Source organism: Tupaia chinensis, unplaced genomic scaffold (assembly GCF_000334495.1).
Source record: "Tupaia chinensis unplaced genomic scaffold, TupChi_1.0 Scaffold000609_1, whole genome shotgun sequence".
NCBI classification, from domain to species: Eukaryota; Metazoa; Chordata; class Mammalia; order Scandentia; family Tupaiidae; genus Tupaia; species Tupaia belangeri.
The window spans coordinates 2,630,914-2,652,081 of record NW_006160128.1 but is presented as its reverse complement, the minus strand read 5'-3'; the positions used below and the strand labels follow the sequence as shown (position 1 = coordinate 2,652,081).

The 21,168-nt window shown below is 46.9% G+C and overlaps 1 protein-coding gene across 2 annotated transcripts in view; it reads left to right on the top strand.

Annotated features, from left to right (window-relative positions):
• Nucleotides 1-21,168, top strand: part of PLEKHH1 (pleckstrin homology, MyTH4 and FERM domain containing H1) — a 56,998-nt gene that overhangs the window by 19,205 nt on the left and 16,625 nt on the right. For both annotated transcript variants that reach the window (XM_027775861.1, XM_014591697.2), the window contains exons 3-12: nucleotides 820-882; nucleotides 1,767-1,916; nucleotides 7,217-7,300; nucleotides 10,673-10,754; nucleotides 10,845-11,605; nucleotides 15,762-15,840; nucleotides 16,846-16,937; nucleotides 19,231-19,381; nucleotides 19,604-19,746; nucleotides 20,701-20,811. In XM_027775861.1, coding sequence (XP_027631662.1) covers nucleotides 820-882; nucleotides 1,767-1,916; nucleotides 7,217-7,300; nucleotides 10,673-10,754; nucleotides 10,845-11,605; nucleotides 15,762-15,840; nucleotides 16,846-16,937; nucleotides 19,231-19,381; nucleotides 19,604-19,746; nucleotides 20,701-20,811 — 1,716 coding nt within the window. The remainder of the gene's footprint in view (nucleotides 1-819; nucleotides 883-1,766; nucleotides 1,917-7,216; nucleotides 7,301-10,672; nucleotides 10,755-10,844; nucleotides 11,606-15,761; nucleotides 15,841-16,845; nucleotides 16,938-19,230; nucleotides 19,382-19,603; nucleotides 19,747-20,700; nucleotides 20,812-21,168) is intronic.

Below are 21,168 nucleotides of genomic sequence, written 5' to 3'. Positions count from 1 at the left end.
CTGTGGTCCTCAGACTTGAATGACACACTTCTCTTGGCAACAAGATAGAATTTAAAAAATGTATCAGAGACTCTCCTTCTCTTTCTTTAATATTAAAGAAATCAGGGGGGACCAGCAGGTGGCCTGGTGGTTAAGGTGCTGGACACTCCCATATGGTTGACCATGGTTTGATGCCTGGACCTGGTAGCTTGCTTTTTCACTTTCCCTGTGTGTGTGTGTGTGTGTGTGTGTGTATCTGGTCAAATTAAAAATAAATGAATGAAAAAAAATAGAAATCAGTAAGGTGAAATCTATGAATGCCATTGACAGGCAGTGTCCATGGCAGTGGTTGAGGGGCATTTGTCCCCCGCCAGTGAGACTGTAGGTGGGGAGGAATATGTTCTTACTGATGACAGAAGATGGATTCGTATGGCAGCTGTTCTGTGCCGGGCACTCAGGAGAGTAGTGGCATGGTACTACATGCTACCCAGTGTGAGAGGAGTGAGGCCTCTGAGAGGAGTGGAGACAGAATTGGGGCAGGGTGCTCGGGAAGAATGATGATGCTGCTGCCCTCCCCACTCCCTCCACGAGGGAGCAAGAGTTGGGTCATCACTCCCTCCACAGAGAGGACAGTGGCCTCGGGCTCCTCACCTGCCCCATAAATGGCATCAGGGAGGCCAGAGTTACCATAAAATCTTTACCCTGACACCCTTGAACCGCCCGAGCTGGGCAGTTGGAGCCTTGCCTGTGGGCTGTGTCTGCACACATTGCTCCAGTGGCCTTGATGCCATGTTCACAGTAAGGACATAGTACCTACATCTCCCCTTTCTGACTGAGCAGATGCAGGACCTGGAGCAGAGGCTGCTGGAGGCAGAGCAGAGAGCAGAGGATGCAGAGACCCAGGTAACCAGGGTACGGGGCTGGCGGAGTATGCTGGGCAAGCCTTTCCCTGCCCTTCCCATAGACACATGTGGACACACTTGCCACACGGATGAGCTCCTTGCCAGGACAAGGAAACCGAGCAGTTGCATGTTAAACCTGAACAGATTAAGGAGCATGGAGCTTTCTGTGGGAATGAAGATGCCTTTGCGTAAGGGTCAGTGCAGTGAGTGGGATTCTTAGTCCAAACAGGCTAGACTGCGCTCTGGTGACACATCAAGTCCAAAATCCCAGTAATGTGTCATATTCACTTCTCACTTGGGGCCCCTATTCATTGATAGCCAGCAAATCTGCTTCCACAATTGTTCAGAGATCCAGGCTAATGGAGGCTCCCCTGTCTTATGGAGCACATGGCCTGCTTTGGTGCCATGGTTTTTTTCATGCACCAGCTTTTAAATACTTCATTCCAGAAACCATGTGCCATTTCCACTCAGGTCCCAATGATTGGATGAAAGACATGGCCCATCTAATTATAAGAAGGCAGTGGAGTGTGGGGAAGCACCAGATATCCAGCAAGCAGTAAATATCTCTGCCACAGTGGGCTTGAGCAGTTGCCCTCCAGGGCTGCTTGTCCTGTCCAGCTCACCCCCATCCCCCAGAGGTAGATGGCCCAACACCTAATCGCTTTTTTCTGCATAGCCAATATGAGGTTCTTCCTTGTCAGTTCCTTCCTCTGCCCAAATAAGTGCTTAGTAAATGGTCGTTTAATTGTCACAGGTCACCCTGGTTAGGGCTCTACCTGGGGGTTACAGGCTGAGGCAGCAGGAGGCATCCCACCCCATGTCACTGGCCATTGCACACAGTGCATGAGAGATGTGAGACCCTGTGAGACGATTGGTACTTTTCAGGTGGGTGTGATGGAAGAGAAGGTAAAACTGTCCAATCTGAAGAACGTGGAACCAGCAGGCAGCCTGCACAGGAAATACCAAGAATTGCTGAAAGCCATGCAGGGCAAAGATGAGCTCATCAGCCAGTTGGAGGCACAGCTGGAGAAGCAGGTAAGGGCAACAAGCAGCAGCCCCCTACCCCTCTTTTTCTTTCTTTCTTTCTTTCTTTCTTTCTTTCTTTCTTTCTTTCTTTCTTTCTTTCTTTCTTTCTTTTTTTTTTGTTGAAGAGGTTTCTGCTATAGGGCACATGTGCTCACCAGAAAGAGAGAGACAGAGAGATAGAAAGCAAGAAATCACCCCCCAGGGGTGATGGCCATGCCACAATCCCTTCTCCTCTTGGGATCTTGGGAACGCATGCACACGTGCCCGGTGTGAGTTTAAGCTACTGGATTCTGGACTCAAACTGTGGTTCACTACATGGGAGTTCAGTGACAGCCATTATGCTAACTGCTGGTCCCCAACCCATTCCCCTCTTCAGCATCCGCACCAACTGGCCCCTAGCTTTTTTATTTTTTTAAGGAGTTATTTTTTATTTAACTTTATTTATTTGTTTATTTTAATTTTACCAGAGAGGGATAGAATGAGAGAGAGAGAGGGAGAAAGCAAGCCACCAGGTCTGGGACTCAAACTGCTGTTGGCCATGTGGGAGTCTAGCATCCTTAACCACCATGCCACCTGACAGCCCCAGCTTCTCAATCTCTGAGTCTCGAGTGATTGCGGTGCTCACTCTCTGTTGAGCCTGTTCTTTTCTATGGAGATTTAATTATTGGAAGTCTTTCCTTCTCACATCTATTCATGAGAAGGCCAGCAGGAGCTATAGTAGTAAAAGGACCTTGGAGGCAGATGAATCTAGGCTCAAATCCCACCTGTAGTACCAGCTGCTCTCTGACTGTGGACAGATTGCTTAAGTTGCTGGTTCTCATTTTACACCTTTATAACACAGGGGTTATATGGTACCTCCTAGGGCTGTTGGGACCATCAGCTCAGATAACCTGTGCATGGCATCAGACACGTGATGGTGCTTGCTAAGGAGAGCTCTTCCTTCTCCATCCTGATCCCATAATGCCCTGCCAGCATGTCGCACATGATATTCGTGGTAAGACCCAGAGCAGCACAAAGCTGGGCTGTCCACCTGGGTCAGTTAGCTGCCCAAAGTTTCTCAATGAACCTAAATAGGCAGAGACCAAAGTTGCTGCCTCCTCTGAAAACTGGGACATCCCCTCCTAAGCACATGGGAGCCCAGGACAGTCCACTGCCTGGCATGACAGCTGTAGTTAACACCTTTGCCAGGATTTCTGGGACATCCCCCTGCCAGTTACTCTGCCTGGTCACCTTCCCACTTAGTCTTACTAACATCATCCCAGTTCTGCCCCTTCCCTCGACCTTTGGCTTGCCTATCCAGCTTTTCTCTGGTGTCAGAGATCCATCATTTCCAGAAAAGACTCCATAGTCAAGTCAAACATGCAACACAAATGACATGCATAGAGAGAGCTAATGTGAAATGAACAACCCAGTGAATACCTGCAAATGATATGAATAGGAAATCAAAAGAAATAAAGACAAACCCTTGAAAAGCTATTCAACCTCAACCATAATTATAAGAATGCAGATTAAAAAAAAGACATCACTGGGGCTGGCAGGGGGCATGTAGTTGGGATGCTGGACTCCCACATGGAGACCACAGTTTGAGTCCTGGACCTAGTGGCTTGCTTTCTCACTTTCCTTCTCTCTCTTTCTCCTTCTGGTCAAATAAATAAATAAGTAAAAATAGATACTGTATTATTTTTTTAAAAGATCATTTTTCTCTATCAGATGAATACAATTTAAAGTTAATTAATACAAGTTTAAGTTTGATGTTACCTCAAATTGTCAAGAATGTTGGGAGCAAACTATTTTATATAAATTAGCAAAGATTTTGGGGGGTATAATTTGATAACATCTGTCAACATTTTAAATATCCATGTTATCGATCAAATAAAGCCACCGCTCAGAAATCATTTGTTGTAATATTATTTGAGAGAACAACATAAAATAAAAATCTCAAAACTGGAAATAGTCTCAGTGTCCACCAGTAAGGGATTGGTTAAATAAATACAGCACACCCACAAGATGAAAGTAGAATGCTATGCTTCTGAACATGGAGACATTCTCAGGGGAGAATGGTTGAATGACAAATAGAAATGAAGGATTGGGGACAGAGGAAAATGAATGATTTTTCATTTTCAACATGTATATTCTCCGGATAATCTTGCTCCAGCTAATCCTGAAAGTATTTTCTAATCATCATGTGTAAATTCATAATCACTTGTCAAGATTCATTGACTGTTCTCTTAGCAGGTGTGCTTTTGCCTGCTCTAGGGCACTATGTGTTCCTGGAAAATCATGGGAAATGGAATTTGGACACATGGAATTTCTAATCAAGTTCCCATTGATTTTGGAGATACCTTATCTCTCTTTTGAGTAGCTTATAGTTAGAAATGGCAGCATCCTGGGGATTAGTGGGCAAAATGGCTCCTGCTAAAGCTCTTTAGGTTAAAAAAAAAAAAGAAGAAATTTTACAGTTAAAATCAATAGGTCAAGATCAGACTAGAGAGAATGCTGTTCTGTGAGTCAAGAGACCTGGTTTTGGTCCCCGCTGTGTCATAAAATGACAGCAGCAAGTCATTTCACCTCTCTGGGCCTCAGTTTCCACAGCCTTCTAAAGAGGCTATTAAAGTAGGTTAGGGGTAGCCAGTTTTTTCTTTGAAGGGCTAGGTACTGAGTATTTTAGGCTTTGTGTGCCACACAGTCTCTGCTGCAGCTGTACAGCTTGCTGTTGTAATGTGGAAGCAGCCACATATGTCACCAGAACAAATGGACGTGGCTGTGCCCCATGAGAGTTCATTTACAAAAACGAGAAAGTGGGATTAACAGTGGGCTGGATTGGGCCTGATGGCCATAGTTTGCCAACCTTTAAGGTTTTTCAAACTCTGAAGTACTGAGTCTGACATTTTCACATTCCCATCAGTTCCACAGACTCCCTCATTTGGAGCTTGCTTGCATCATCTTAGCATTTTTCCCTAGAAGTATAACCAAAGTCATGGTTGCTGGTTAAACCACTCAGTGTAACCTATCATCTCCATGCATTTTATAATAGATCAGGCATGAGTTCTCAGTGTAGAGCTGGTGGATATCTATGCTTGGGTGCTCTATAGTACATTTTCTCTCCCTTAATCATTGCATTGGTCCCCTTATAGGCCTGGAGGGCTTAAGTTTCCTGCCCGGTGTCTCACAGCAAACAAATCTCACATGGGGGCCAAGTTGAGGTGCTGGACTCCCACATGGCCTCAGTTTGAGTCCCATACTCAGTGGTTTTAGGATCAGGCCAGGTGTATTTGTGCCAGCCCAAAATTCTGAGAGGTAAATGAGGAGAAGGGATTGCGGCATGGCCATGCCCCCTGGGGGCGATTTTTCATTTTCCCTCTGCCTCTCGATCTCTCTCCATCTCTCTACGGTGAGTGCAGGAACCCTATGGCAAAAACCTAAATAAATAAATAAGCTTTACATGTAGTTTCAAAACTATTTTTTACTCTAGTCTAGGCTGATGTTCTTTAGATACAACCTCCTTTTCTTTTTTAAGTTATTTCTCCCATGAGATAGGGGAAGAGGAGTGGAGAGAGGAGAGGGACTCATCACAGATCTTCATGCCACCATCCTCCCCCAGCCTTAGCCAGCCAGCATCATAAGCATACAAATATCTGGCGTGTTCAGGGAGGCTTTGGGCTGCAAACCAGGACCTTCCCATTTGGTCCCAGCCTCGTGGAATGTTTAATAACTGCTGTGCCATATGGCTGGCCACAAACCTCCTTTCAATCATTTTCTAATCTTGATTATTTTGAGTAAATACCTCACTTACGTGCTAATTTAACCTTAGTTTTTGTTTTTAACTATAAAGGTAATACATGCTTATAGTAAAAAGATACAAAAAAAATACCAGAAAGATATAAAATGACAAATAATGTTTTCCTATATCCTGAATCCTTCGTTTCCACTTCTCATTGTTACCCATCGTTCACTGTGAACCTTTTGTTCTGTGTTTCAAAGCATAGCGTTCTACTTTCTTTGCTTTCTTGTTTAATTGCTAGAGGGTGTATATGCTTGCCAGAGAGAGAGAGAGAGAAAAGGAAAAGGAGAGAGAATGCAATCTCCTCATGGTGTGTGGTCATGCTGCAATCTCTTCTCCATTTCACCATCCTGTCAGGGTTTTGGACACACACTTGCATGTGCCCAGCATGTTTTTCAAACTGTCAGGGCAGAGATTCAAACCATGGTCAGCCATGGTTCTCCCATGGTTCTCCTGTGGGACCAGTTCCTTAACCAGTAGGCAATGGGCCAGCCCTGTCCTATTTTCACTGTAGACGGCCCGTGTTTATTTAACCAACTCCTTATTGGTAGACACTTAGACTATTTTCCGTTTTGATTTGTGTGTGTGTGTGTGTATGTTGCTTTCTAAAATAATATTGCAACAAATGATTGCTATGCAGTGGCTTTATCATGTCAATGTACATATATTTAAAGTTAACATGTATTACCAAATTGCTCCCAAAAAGGTTTTGCCAATTTGTAAGAGGGGCCAGCAGGTGGCGGAGTGGTTAAGGTGCTGGGCTCCCACATCACTGACTACAGTTCAAGTCCCAGACCTGGTGCTTAAAATTCATGCTGGGCATGCACATGCATGCCCAAAGTCCCAAGAGAAGAACGCAGAAAAAGGGACTATGGTGTGGCCATCCCCCTGGGGGGTGATTTCTCATTCTTTCTCTCTCTGTCTCTAATGAATGTAACTTAGAGCAAAAATCTCTCTTAAAAAAAAAAAAAGAGGGGTTGCACCCAACATTTTTGGCAGTGTGGGGTAACATTAAACTTTTAAATGATGTTAATATGATAGAGGAAAATTATGCCTTGTTTTTGTCTGTAGTCTTTAAATTATAGTTGGGGTCAAATAGCTTTACAAGAATTTTTTGCCTTTATTTTTATGTTGATTTCCTGTTCCTATCCTTTGCATGTATTTATTGGATTGTTCATTTTAAATTAGGCCTTTGTACATATATTCATTTATTTTGCAAATCCCTTCCCAGTTGGTCTTTCAGTTTTGTTTATGGAATTTTTTTTTTTTTTACTTTGGTCATTCAGTTATTTATAGTAATGACATAGATTCATTAGTCTTTCCTTTGTGGCTTTTTGGGATTTGTATTATTCCTGGGAAGACCTTTTCTACTTTAAGAATATTTTTAAAGATCATACTTGAATTTATTTTTTTCTGTCAGGTCACCCCCAGTCAGGCACTTAATATTTCTTCTCAGGGGTTCTCACCTCTAATTATTCATACTACTGGTGACCATTGTGGTTAACTAAAGGCCTTATCTTTCTTGCAGAAGCAGATGAGAGCTGAAGAAGCAAAAATTGTTCAAGAAAAAGCTGCAAAGATCAAAGAATGGGTGACATTAAAGTTAGCAGAGGTAAGCTGAAAACTCATCTTGTGGGGATAGGCCTGGAGCTGTGGCCGAGGTGGTCTTTAGCCCCGTGCTCAGCTCCCTTCTTCTGCAGGTGGTGCCTTGACCAACCCTCACTGTGTTAAACATTTGTCCTTCATTCAGCTGAAACACTTCCCTGTCCCTGTCCTTTGGTCGGGGTCTGTTTCTCTAGAGCTCCTGACTAGCTTCACACTGTATTTAAGGAGAAGGAATGAGTCTCATTTCTGAAAAGGCCCGTTAGTTTCCTTCTGGGGAGTACACATAGACCACCATCCATTCTCTGCTTTCTCCTCTGTCCTCTCTATTTTTTTAAACTTTTTAAAAATTGTGGTAAACTCTACTTGAAAGATTCCATTTTACAGTATACAATTCAGTGGCATTAAGCATGTTCACGGTGTTGTATAATCATCACCACTACCTTTTTCTTTTCTAGAGATTCTTACTATAGGGCACATGTAGTTGCCGGAGAGCCAGAGAGACAGAAAGCGAGAGCTCGCCCCCTGAGGGGATGGCCACACCACAATCCCTTCTCCTCTTGAGATTTGGGACATACATGCACATGCGCCCAGCATGAGTTTCATGCCACTAAGTCTGGGACTCAAGCCCATGGTCAGCCATGTGGGAGTCCAGCGACATAATCCTTACGCCACCTTCTGGTCCCACCACTATCTCTTTCTAAAACTTCTCACTCCAAACAAAAAATCTGTACCCTTTAAACATTAACTCCCCATCCTGTGTTCCACTTCCTCTATATATATTAGTTTATTTTTGTAGTTTATCACTTGCAATGGCTTTATTTAGGACAGGATGGAAGCTATAGTGCCACTAGCAAAAACAAAACAAAAGGCCACCTGTTTTTGGGCCAGCGGATGGTATGGAGGTTAAGGTGCTGGATTTCACGTGACTGTGCATATCAAGTCCTGGACAAAGCGGCTTGAAAAATATACCAGGCGGGGCCAGCAGTTTGGGTAATGGCTATTGTAATAAAATAAAAAACCAAAGTTCTATGGGTATTTAAGTCAAACTGAGAGATTAGAATAATATGTAATATTTGATGTAACTATACACATATAAGCGTATTCCATTTTACGGTTCTGAATTATAAACAGCTGATTAAGGTGCTCAGTAATATATATATGTCTGTGAGTAGACATAAATAAATATTAAACATACATAAAAATATACCCAGTTTTATATCACATCAAAATATGGTAGTTAAGGGATCAGCAGTTAGCATAATGTCTATGTCGCTGAACTCCCATGCAGCCAAATGTGGTTGGAGTTCCGGACCCTGTGGCTTAAGCTTACGCGGGACCTATGTATGTGCCTGGGTCCCCAAGATCCCAAGAGGAGAATGGAGGATAAGGGATTGCGGCATGGCCATCCCACCTGGGGGGGTGATTTCTCGCTTGCTGTCTCTCTATCTCTCTCAGTCTTTCTGGTGAGTGCACGTGCCCTATAGCAAAAACCTCTCCAAAAAAAGAAAGAAAAGAAAAGCACACCAGGCACATGTGTGTGCATGCCCAAAATCTCAAGAAGAAAATGGAAGAGAAGAGAGTTAGGCTATCCCCAGGGAGTACTTTCTCACTTTCCTTTTCTCCTTTTCTTTCTCTCTGTCTTTATCTCTAGAGAGTACATGTACTCTATAGCAAAAAAGAAAGAAAGAAAGAAAGAAAGAAAGAAAGAAAGAAAGAAAGACAACCTATTTCTTTTTTAAAAAAAGAAAAAAAGGAAAGAGATTTGCAGTTTTGAAAGCATGTGTCTCTTCTTCCTCTGTCCTGCTGAGACAAGTGGTGTACACCCACAGGAGGGTGTTGGCTCAGTTTGCTTCTCAGGTCACCTCCTACACTGCAAGTTCTTAGGGATAGAATTGATGCTTGTTATTTCTGTATTCCCACAGCCCTGATTCTTGCTTAAAAAAAAAAAAAAGCTTAATAAAAGGGTAATAACTTCTTTTTAAAAAAATACTTAATCTTATTTATCATTATTGTTACTTTTTAAAATTTGCTAGAGGGCACATGCTTTTGAGAGAGAGAGAGCAAGAGAGGGAAAGTGAGAAAGCAAGTCATCAGTTCCAGAACTTGAACTGTGTTCAGCCATGAGAGAGTCCAACTCCTTCACAACCATGCCACCTGCTGGTCCCTACAGGGTAATCATTTCATTTAAATGTAAATTAAAGGAGGATGGAGCTCATGGGCCAGCCAGCCACTGAGATGTACATACTATATAATTCTATTTATCAAACATTTAAAAATGGGCACAATGAAACCAATGAGTGGGATGCATACTTAGATGGCAGAACCCACAAAGCAAGGACATGAATAAACATACAGTAGTGGTTACTTTAGCAATGAGAGAGGGACATGTGTTTGTGAGGGACAAATGAGGGAGCTGTGTGGACCTGGGTGGTGGTCTCATGAGGATAAACTTCACAATCATTTGTTAAACTGTTCATGGTGCTGTTTTCTGTGTTTCTTAGTCTGTTTTGTGCTGTTATAACAGAATACCACGGATGGAAGTCCAAAAGTGTGACACTGGCATCTAGCAAAGGCTCTCTTGTTGTGTCATCTGTGGTGGAAGGCAAGACACGGGCGCTAGCGCAGTGCAGAACTCACAGCCTATTGTTTTTAATTTTTTTGAGAGATTTTTGCTAAAAGAGACCAAGCATTCACAAGAGAGACAAGGAGACAGAAAATGAGAAGTCACCCCGCCGCCCCCAGCAGGGGTGGCCACACCGCAATCCCTTCTCCTCCATTCTCCTCTCAAGATCTTAGGCACGCACACACACGCGTCCAGTGTGAGTTTCAAGCCTTCGTGTCTGGGACTCTAACCTCATTCAACCATGTGGGAGTCCAGTGCCTTAACCACTACACTTACCCTGCTGGCCCCCAGCCATAGCCCTTTTATAACTGACTGTAATCCATTTGTGAAGGAAGCTCTGTTGTGGCCTAAACACTTCCCATGAGGCCCTGCTTCCTAGCATTGCTGTACTTTGTAGACTAAGTTCCCAGCATATGCTTTTTGGGGGACACATTTAAACTACAGCACTGTGCATGTGGTATGTTTCACAATTTTTTAAAAGGTTAAAAATAACTATAAAAAGAGAGTACAAGGGCTGCCAAATGGAATTTTATCCCAACCAGAACCAGTCAGCACAAAGAGAGGGAGCGGTCAGGGCTCCTTGGAAGGGTCAGCAATGAATGTGTGAGGCACCTCTATTAGATTATCAGGAAATTCATGACGTGTTTTTCTATGCAAAAATCTGTCACAATTTTCCTGACAACCTAATATAATCTTATTTTGAATTATATGCCTAACCCTGTAGGCTGGGTATTCTGAGTCTTTTTTTTTGTTCAGCTTGAGATGGAAAATCAGCACCTGAAAAGCTGTAAGCAGCGCCTAGAGGAGCAGGTGGGAACTCTTCAAGATGCACTAGAAGGTAGGCAGACCCGGTGTGCCTGTGCGTGTGGTGGAGTGTGGGACTGAATTGAGGGAGCTCTCAATATGCCTATTTTTGCCTCAACCACAGCTCTTCAGATGGCACCTTCAGGAAAGCTGCTGGTGGCTCCCCACAGAGTTCCAGAGCAGGATTCTATCCCTTCAGGGCCAGGTGCCCAGCCTGTGGGACAGGGCAGTGGCCCCCAGGCCCAAGATTTGAAGGTGGCTATTCCTGCACCTTCTCTAGGTGCCCTGCAGAGCAAGGACTCTGTTTCTGAAGCAAGAAGCCCGAGGGAGGATTTCAGTTCCAGTGTGGCCTACTCCAGGGAAGTAGCAGAGACCAAGTCCCTTCAGCCTCATCCAAGAAGAGAGGGCTCTCCCAGTCATCTGTGTGTGTATGTTCCTCATGCTCCCAGACGTGGTTCAGCTTCCTGGGGTGAAGGCCTGGCCACTGTTCATGGAGGGATGCTCTCTGGGACCAAGGCCTCTGCCAGAGAAGGTGGCCCCGGAAGTAGCCTGACCTTGCCGAAGGTGCGGGCTCCTGGCATCCCCTGGAATAGCATCCAGGGGGCCAAAAGGCACCACAGCCAGCCCCAGGTGGGCCCTGGGCACTTTGACCATATGGTGAGCTTTGAGATTGGGGCCCTCTCAGCCCTTCACCCCTCTGGCCTTCCTAAGCTGAGGGCCCAAGCTGAGCTCCCAGAAGAACCAGAGAAAATGGAGATGGAAGAGCCACCCACAGCAGGGAAGAAGGAGGAAAGAGAGAGCCTGAAGCCCCCTGGAGCAGATTTGGAGGAGCTGGAGCTGGGGACCAAACCACCCACGCCCCCCCTGCACCGGTTTCCATCGTGGGTAAGAGGCAGCCCCAGGGCTGGGCAGAGGGGCAGAGCCAGTGACAGAACTGCCATTCACTAAGCACAGGCACACCCTGAACATGAGATGAGGCTGTCGTCTTCTCACAGCTCTGGGAGGCAGGTACCACAGAACCTTCCCAGGTCCCCAAACCAGTGGGAGGCAGCGCCAGAATTTGAATTGACTTGAGGTGCTGGCTGTCATCTCCGGAGCCCTCACCAAGTGCCACACACCAGGCTGGGTGCTGTGTGCATATTTTCTCTTTTAATCCGTGACTCGTTTGGGTGGTATGTGTGGTAGTAAGAACACAGGTCTAAGAATCAAACCACTAGGGCTAAATTGCTACCTCTGTGACCCTGGGCAAATGACTAAACCTTTGTGCCTCAGTTTCCCCCTCTGTAAGCTGGGGGTCACAGTACCTACTTTCTAGAGTTATGAGGAGGAAGTGTCAGCATTAAGTGCTCACAGTACTGGTTCACAGTGAGTGCTGGGTAAGTGTTGCTGTCTATTTTTAACCTTAGATTCTCCACCTATAACCCTAGAGATGGTGACCTGATGGCTGGTGGAATTGCTTCAGAATCTGGGGTTGGGGTAGGGGTTACGGATGAAACAAGACTAGCCAGACATTAATCCTTGTAGAGCTGGGCCATTGGTACACAAGGTTATCGTTTATACTATTCTACTTTTATATTAGATACCTTCCATGATAAAAAGTTGAGATAGGGCCAGCCAGTAGCATGGTGGTTAAGGCAGCTGGATCCCACATAGCCAACTGTGCAGTTTGAGTCCTGGTCCCAGTGGCTTGAAAAACATGCTGGGCACGTGTACGTGCATGCCCAAAATCCTGAGGAGAAGACGGAGGAGAAGGGAGTGTGACATGGCCATCCCCCTCAAGTGTGCTTTCTCATTTTCCCTCATTCTTTTTCTTTCTCTTTCAAGCACATACACTGTATAGCAAAAATAAAAAACAAAACCAAAAAGGTTAAGATAAATGTGGAGTGGGGCGGGGTGGTGCGTCAGTAATATCTTCTGGGTCACTGGTGAGGATGACACGAGGATATATACCAAGGCTCTCAGCACTGAGCCTGGCGTGTGCAAAGGGTCTTTCCCTGTGCAAGGAGTTGAAGGCTGTTTTCCCCTTTTCTAGATTAGGAAGCTGCCGTCCCTGTAGACTTAGCAGCTTGCCCAGGGTCATGTGGTAGTTAATGAAGGAGCCAGGCTGCTTCCAAATCCCAGCTTGCTGCCATTCAGCAGCAATGTGCAGAGTCTCCTGAAATGCTAGTTGTGGAGGCTCCCTGCTGTAGGCTTTCCAGCCAGGCCCTTAGCAGTGACTGCTGACTGGCCGCTGAGTACCTGAGAAGCTGGAGACACAGCAGGTTCTTGGAGCAGGGCAGGAAGGTTGACTGGGGGCTCCCCAAGGCCAGTCTGTCTCAGACCGAGGGCTGCTGGCCCACCTCATGTTCATCATTTGTTGTCTTGCTCTGGAAAAGCAAGCAGAGAGTGAGGGCACATTCGAGCAAGCAGTGTGGTGAGAGTCCAGCCCATGTTTCTAGAGAGAAGTAGTGCTCACTTCTGCCATTTTACCAAAGTCCTGCCATCCGCTGCGATGGTGAAGAGTGATTCTGATGTTGTGCCTGTACAGGGTGGGGTGGCAGTGAAGACAGGAGGGCGAAGAGGCACAGAGAGATGGACGGGAGAGGGTAAATACATAAGGCACATCTGATATGCGGCACACATGAACATCAGCTACACCCTAGGGGAGCATTGGGCCTTTCCAAAGAGCCTTCCTGCCCTCAGCTGGGCCCCGTGGACCCAAAACCCAGCCAAAGCAGTTGAAGGAGAATTTGCCTCCTGTTCACAGTCCTCTTTGAAAACAGGACACAGTGCCAGCTGCATGCCAGATCCTGAGGCAGGGTTGCTCCTGTCTGGAGTGAGCTTAGGAAACCACGGGGGCCAGAGAGCCCAGCCTCTGCCTCTCAGGCAGGACCAACTGGGCAGGAGCCATCTGGGGAAAACAAAGACAGGGTTCAGAGGACTCAGTCTGTGGGGGTCAGATGTACTTATTTGCCATTAGAGTGTGTAGAGCCCTTTTTCTGTTAATCCTTGAAACAACCTTATGAGTTCGGCATTAGATAACCTTTTGTCAAACAGTCCTGTGTTTTGTTTAAGCTAAATTCCTCAAGTTTCAGGGTGTTTTTTTTTTTTTTTTCCCCTGCCTTTCTGAAGTTAGAGGCTTGTCCTTGGGTGAAGTCCATGACCACCACAGACAGAAATAATCATTTTTATGCCCAAGTTTACTGTTTGGGTCCAGTGTACCTGCTCTCCATAAGCTCAGGAGGGCCAGCCAGGTGACATGGTGATTAAAGGAGCTGGATCCTACGTTGGGACCAGGAGTTGGCATGATGGCTATGTCCCTGGACTCCTATGTAGTCAACCATGGTTCGAGTCCTGGACCCGGTGGCTTAAACACACACCGGGCGCTATGTGCGTCCCCAAGATCCCAAGAGGAGAATGGAAGAGAAGGAATTGCAGCGTGGCCATCCTCCCTGGGATGTGATTTCTTACTTTCTGTCTCTGTCTTTCTGGCGAGCATATGCGCCCTATAGCAAAAACCTCTCCAAACAAAAAAAAAAAAGAAAAGAAAAAGGGAAAAAAAGGGCAGTTGGATCCTATGTGACTGACTATAGTTCGAGTCCTAGACCAGTGACTTGAAAAAAACATGCCGTGCGCGTGTGCATGCATGCCCAAAATTCCAAGAAAAGAATGGAGGGGAAAGGGCTGTAGTGTGGTCATCCCCCTCGGGGGCTAATTTTTCACTTTTCCTCTGTCTCTCCCTGGTGATCTCATGTGCCCTATAGCAGATTAAACAATGACAACAACACAAGAATTCCTCATGGTCCGTCCTTCCAGTTGTCTCAGTCTCTTCCCAGTACTCGCCCACTCCTCCCCTCACCCTCAGGTGCCCTGTGCTGCTGCTCCCCGCAGAGTACTACCCCAGTGTGCACCCCACGACCTGTCCAGCCCCACCCCCAGCCCAACTGGCCTTGCTGGTGACAGGACACCCAGCTGCCTCCCTGAGCCTGGCAGTCCTCCGAATCCTGACCAACCTCCCCGGGCCAGTCTTTCTGGCTCACCCACCACGTGAGTGAGCCTTTGTTTTCCCTTTAGTGTGAAAAGAGAAAACAGATAGGGAAATCTTGGCAGGACCTTGTGGGTTTGGGATTAATCAAAGCTGTTAGAAAAAGTTCCCTAGACCTTGGACTTGCTCCACCTCAGACCCAGGGGCACCTTAGGATGGACATTCTCCCATAGAAGAGTCTTCTACCTTAGAGTTCTAGAGACCTGTTGGCCCTGAAGTCTAGTCAGGATATAACAGATATTGCTTTGGGTCCTAGGGTCAAAATAACTGGCTTACAAAAGAGCATGCTCTTGTCTCTGATCGTGTGGCTCTGATGTCCTCACTGTCAACACCCCCCACTTCCAGGGCCAAAATCCTGAGACCCCAGGGTCTCTAAAATGAGTAAGCTTAAGAGAAACAGGATGCTGACCTGGTCTCCTCCTGAACTCTCCTTGTCCCAGGGGGAAGGATGGAGAGGGAGAATGGATACTATATACCCATTTTCTTAAAAAACTAATTATTTTATTTTCATTTATTCATGCATTTTTTTTAATTTTACCAGAGAGAGACAGAGAGAGAGAGGGCAAGTGAGAAAGCAGGCCTCTAGGTCCAGGACTCAACCATGGTTAGCCATGTGGGAGTGTCCAATGCCTTAATCACCATACCTCCTGCTGGCCTCCCCTGTGTAGCCATTTGATTTGTTTACATCAATCATTTCCTTTGCTTTTCACAGCAGCCTGAAAGGTAAGTCTTGTTACCTCCATTTTAGAGCTGAGGAAAATAAGGCTCAGAAATGAAATATTAGGTTGTCAGGAAAGTCATGATGTATTTTTCTATGCAAAGATATGTCATGACTTTTCCGATGACCCAACAACTTGCCCAAGATTCCTCAGCTAGGAACTCTTGCCCAAGATTCCTCAGCTAGGACCTCTTTCCCCGAACTCCCAGATGGGTATTGTCCTGGGCTTGCCTGCCTTCAAAGCCAGGAGGTAAGGGGCACAATCCTGGGCCCTGCCCTCCTGGGGCCTGTCATTCCAGGAGAGCCGGATCTATGCCGTGGCCATAGCGGGTATGCAGCTGTCAGACGTGGCTCCTGGAAGTGATGCTGCTGGCTGCCGTGAGTCCCCAGCAAACCTCAAAGGGACAAATGCCCATGGTGCGCAGGGTGGGCAAGCGGGAGAGAAGACCCCGAGCAACACCCAGGGCCTCGTTCCTGTCCCCAGGTGAAGTTCAGGAGAAATCATACAGCAAGGGCTCCCTAGAAGGTGCAGGTTCAGCTCATCACCGGGCGGGTCGGAGGGGAGGTGACAGGGTTGTAGCCCATCACAGAATTGGAAGAGACCTTCAGCCCAGCCTCACCAACTCTCCTTCTGCAGTGCCAGGGCCCGGGTGGGAGGAGCCCCATCCACTGACTTCTGAGTCATCAGACAGCCAGAGTCCCCTCCCATGGTCACCTGATTTGTAACTCACCTCAGCAAGACTAGGACCCAGTTTCAGCTTTAGAGAAGATAAAATGGTGAAAGCGGAAGACTTTGGGATTTCCTTGTGGTGGATTCTCTACCATATGGGGATCATGATTCTCAAAGCCTGGGGAAATTGAGAGAAGGAAGAGAAGATGAGGAAGGCTTTGGGTCCCATCCTGAGATCTGGCACCTGGTCTGCTAGTCTGTTCCTCGAGGGCATGCTGTGTCCACAGTTCTATCCCTGCCCCCATTTGACCAGTTTTCTGCCTTCCCCATGCTCCCCCTTGGCTGGGTTATGCCACCTGTGTTGTGTTTTTGGTTTGTTTTGGTTTTTTAGTGTTTTTTTTTTTTTTTTTAGTTTTTTTTAGTTTTTGCAATAGGGTGCATACACTTGCCAGAGTAAGACAGAGAGAGAGAGAGAGAGAGAAAGTAAGAAATCGCCCCCCCAGAGGGGACAGTCACACTGCAATCCCTTCTCCTCCTGTCTTCTCTAGGGATTTTTGGCCATATACACACATGCTGCACCCTGTGTGATTTTTCAAGCCACCGAGTCTCGAACTCAAACCATACAGCAGACCATGTAGGGATCCAGCAGCCTTAACCTCCATGCTACCTGCAAGCACCCCCTAGTTCATCTTATCTCTCTTTTCCCCCCTCAGCCTCAAGCCCTCCTGTGAATGCATCCCCTGGGCCTTTCTCTGGCCTTGTCTACAAGAATGTCACTGTGCCAGTCTACACAGCACTGAAGGGGGTAAGAAACTACTATGCAAAGAGGTGGTGTGCCCATTAGAAGAGGCCCCTGGCCTCCATATGGATGACTGGGGTGAGATTGTAGGGTCAGGTGGCCCTTTTATGGAAGGTGGCCCTGGTCAAGGAGCTTATTAGCACATGCCATTTTGTTCTGTTGGGTCGTCGGAAAAGTCATGATGTATTTGTTCTATGTTTTTTCTATGTAAAAATGCATGATGACTTTTCCAACAACCTTTCTCTTGCATCTCTCCCATCTTGCTGGAATTTGGGGCATGCAAGCACACATGTCCAGAGTGTTTCTCAAGCCACCAAGGCTGGGATTCAAACTGCAGTCAGACATGTGAAATCTGACTCCCTTAATCACTGGCCATGGGACCAGCCCACAGTGTGATATTATTATACACAGTTTTGTCTCTTTGTTTTTTTCTTTTTTTAGAGAATTTGCCATAGGGTGAGTGTGTTCATCAGCTACAGAAAGCGAGAAATCACTCCCCAGGGGGGTTAGCCATGCCACAATCCCTTCTTCTCTAGTCTCTTCTCAGGATTTGGCATCTGGCATGAGTTTGAACCATGGTTGACCCTGGGGGAGTCCAGCGATATAACCATTACACCATCTGCTGGTCCCTGCTTTAGTTTTAAAATCATAATATTAATACCTGACAAAAACTTTTTATAGAAAATTAAAAAACAAAAATGAGATTTCTGCTCATATTGCTTTTCCCCAGTTTCTGCCCCTTGAAGCAACTATCATTAATGGTTTGGTGTTTAACCTGTAAGGACCTCTAACGGGTCTATAAATAAATGCATTTACAAATATGTACTTGCTCTCTCCCTCACACGCGAGCATTCACGCAAAGCGGAACATATGAGACATACTGTTCTATACCTGAAGTTCCTCATTGCATGTCAGCTCGTCCTTACCTCCCTGCTCACGCACAGCTCTACCTCTGCCTCACGTGGCCATACCACAATCCCTTGGTATAGAGGCACCAGAACCACCTTGAACTTTTCCAGTGATTACAACTTAATTTGTCCCCCATTTTTTTCTTTTCTTTTTAAACCTGCTATAGTGTGCATACACTTGCCAGAGAGACACAGAAGGAGAGAGAAAGTAAGGAAGCACTCATAGAGGGAACGGCCATACTACAATCCCTTGTCTTCTAGCCTCTTGAGATTTGGGGCACTCATGCACCCAGAGTGTTTTTTCAAGCTGCTGGGTCTGGGATTTAAAGTGCATAGTTGGCTATGTGGGATCCAGCCTCTTTCAGCACTATGCCACCAAGCAGGCCCTATTTTTTTTCTAAAATATGTGTTTCAGTGTCCATCACTGTGCAAATATATCTTTGTTCACATATACAAGGGATCTTTATAATACTTATGGAAAATGCATATTATAAAAAAACTGCATGGTCTAGCCAAGTAGCATGGTGGTTAAGGCACCTGGATCCCACATGGCCAGATTAATAATTTACGTCCCAGACCTGGCAGCTTGAGAAACACGCTGGGTGCACATGGATGTGTGCCCAGGATCCCAAAAGGAGAATGAAGGAGAAGGGATTTGTGTGTGGACATCCCCTGCCCCCGGGGTGGTGGGTGCATGATTTCTCACCTTCTCTCTCTCTCCCTTTCTGTCTCTTTCTGGCAAGTGCACATGCCAAAAACAAAAACAAAACTGTGTGGATTTTTGCATCAAAATAAACCTGTACCTTAATTCCATTTTTCCATGAACTTTGTCGATATCTTCTCTTATATACATACTTCTCTAAGTTAGAGTTCTAGAAGTGGAGTTTCTGGGCAAATTGCATGTTTAAACAGGTACTGCCAAATTTCCTTCTAAAAATGCTTTGTCCCACAGGAGTGTCCTTCCTCCCACAGTCTCCCCATACTTTCACCCACAGTGAGATAATCAGTCTTTAAATGTTTGCCAGTTGAGATTTCTAGCTGTTTGTTTCAATGCTCCCACACATTTTTGATCTCCTGGCCCACACTTGGCCTGTGTGTGGCTCTCTGGCCTACTAGTGTCAGGAAGCAGAGCTCGCAATGGGCAGGTGCTCAGTCTGGCTGGCAACAACCAAAGATGGTGCAGGGGGGTGGGGGATGGGGGCCCAAAGAGAAGCCTAGGGGTAAGGACAGAGTGAGGTCAGGAAGGGACCTTACACTGTTTAGAATGCTTGTGTTTTGGGCCCCGGCTGGGCGATGGCCTCAATGCTGTCCCAGACTGGCATTGTAGGTCACACCCTGGGTGCTTAGAGCTGGGGTGCAAGCTGCAATGGGGGAGAGGGCCTGTCTTGCAGAGAGCCACACAGATCAGCAGCGTGCCCTTTGTGGATGAGTCCTCCGGGTCAGACGATGACTGCAGCTCTCAGGCCAGTTTCCGCAGTTCAGTTCCCTGCTCTGAGTCCAGGAAGACGAGTGGACTAGGCAGCCCCCGAGCCATCAAGAGAGGTACAGAAAAGGGCAGTAGGGGTGGGTGGAACAACAAGGGGCCCCTCGCTTTTTCCCAGGAGGCGTTTGTACATTGGGGTCCTCGCTTGATCTATACCCGTGATCCCCAACAGCTCATTCCCAACCCAGACTTGGGGACCCAGGCGAGTGAAGGCCCTATAGGTCCTGGGCTGTGTAAGCTGGGAGAGGAGCGACCCAGCCCCAATTCCTCTCCCTGGCCAGGTGTCTCCATGTCCTCACTGAGCTCTGAGAGTGACTATGCCATTCCCCCGGACGCCTGCTCCTTGGACAGTGACTACTCAGAACCTGAGCACAAGCTGCAGCGCACTTCATCCTACTCCACCGACGGGCTGGGCCTAGGCGGGGTGAGCTAGACACAGCCCCACACCCTGACAAGGGCCAGGGGGTCAGGGTGCGAGCAGACTCCCAAAAGGGCTACCTGAGGGCCTCAGCATGAGACTCGGGCAGCAGCTATATGAGGTGAGGGCCCCCTGGGTTTGTGAAGGGAAAGAGGGGCTGTGGGGAGTGGGCTGGGGGTGGTTCAGTTAATAGAGTCAGACATACACAGACTGTAAGGAAGGAAAGAGGGAGCCCGTGAGCTCCTTGACGTACCTGGAACAGCCCACCAGGCCCTAGGAATTTTACCTATATGAACGACCCTGTTTTACCTCCTCCCTGACCCTGGAAAGTCAATGTGAGCCAACACTTATTGGCGCTGTGTTCCATGTTCTTCATGCATTGTCTCATCTGTCCTCTGGTCCTCTCAGGATTATTAGCCCATTTGGTGGACAAGAAGTCCGAGGCTCAGAAATGTGCTACTACTGTGTGCCAGGGTTCCACACCCCTCTGCTGCCCTGTCGTCCTCTCCCCGGCTCCACAAACCCTCCACCCCAGCTGGGCAATGTGCCCTTGGTCCCCAGCCTTACCTTGCCCTCCCTCCCTTCTGTGCTACCTGGCATGGCCTTCCTCCTCAGCTTGTCTTTGAAGAAAAGGACATTTAGATCCAGCTTGTTCCGGAAGCCCTGCCGGCTAACCTCCCCGTCACATCCCCAGTTTGCCATCTTCTCATGGCAAGGTCCTTCCCAACCTGCATGGGAACCCCTCCTTGCCAGGACCACCATGCTGTATTTGGTCTTCTCTGAACCCTCAGTAGGGCATGGTGTCTCGAACTACACATAGTAGGTGCTTGATAATTTTTTTAAACAAGCAGGTCACAAAGTGGTGACTCAGCTGGGCCATTTGGCCTCTGTGACACCCAGGAGCCCCACTGATTTCCTTTTTCTGTCTCTCTCCTCCTTGCACCCTTTTTTACCCCTCAGGAATCACTGGAGAAGTCAGGCTACCTGCTGAAAATGGGGTCTCGGGTGAAGACATGGAAGAGGCGCTGGTTTGTCCTGAGACAGGGACAGATTATGTATTACAAGTCTCCAGTGAGTCTCCTCCACCCTCTGAGTAGCCCCCACCCCCACCCCAGGCTCAGAACTGTGTGAGAGGGGCTGGAGGAGGGGCAGTATGTGGCCTGAGGCCAGAAGTACCAAGTTGTGGCAGGTGGGGAGAGAAAACCTGATGGCACCAGAGGCTTCAAGCCACATATGGGGACCATGAGGCCAGTTGCAGTTCTCACAATGACACAGGCCTTGGGGCAGTCTAGGGCCACTTATTTGCCATACTTGATAAAGGATGTAGTAGGAAGAATCCAGGTGCATTATAGCTCAGTAATAACCTGGCAACTTCTTTTTTTTTTCTTTTTTTTTTTTGAGAGGTTTTTGTTTTTTTTTTTGCTATAG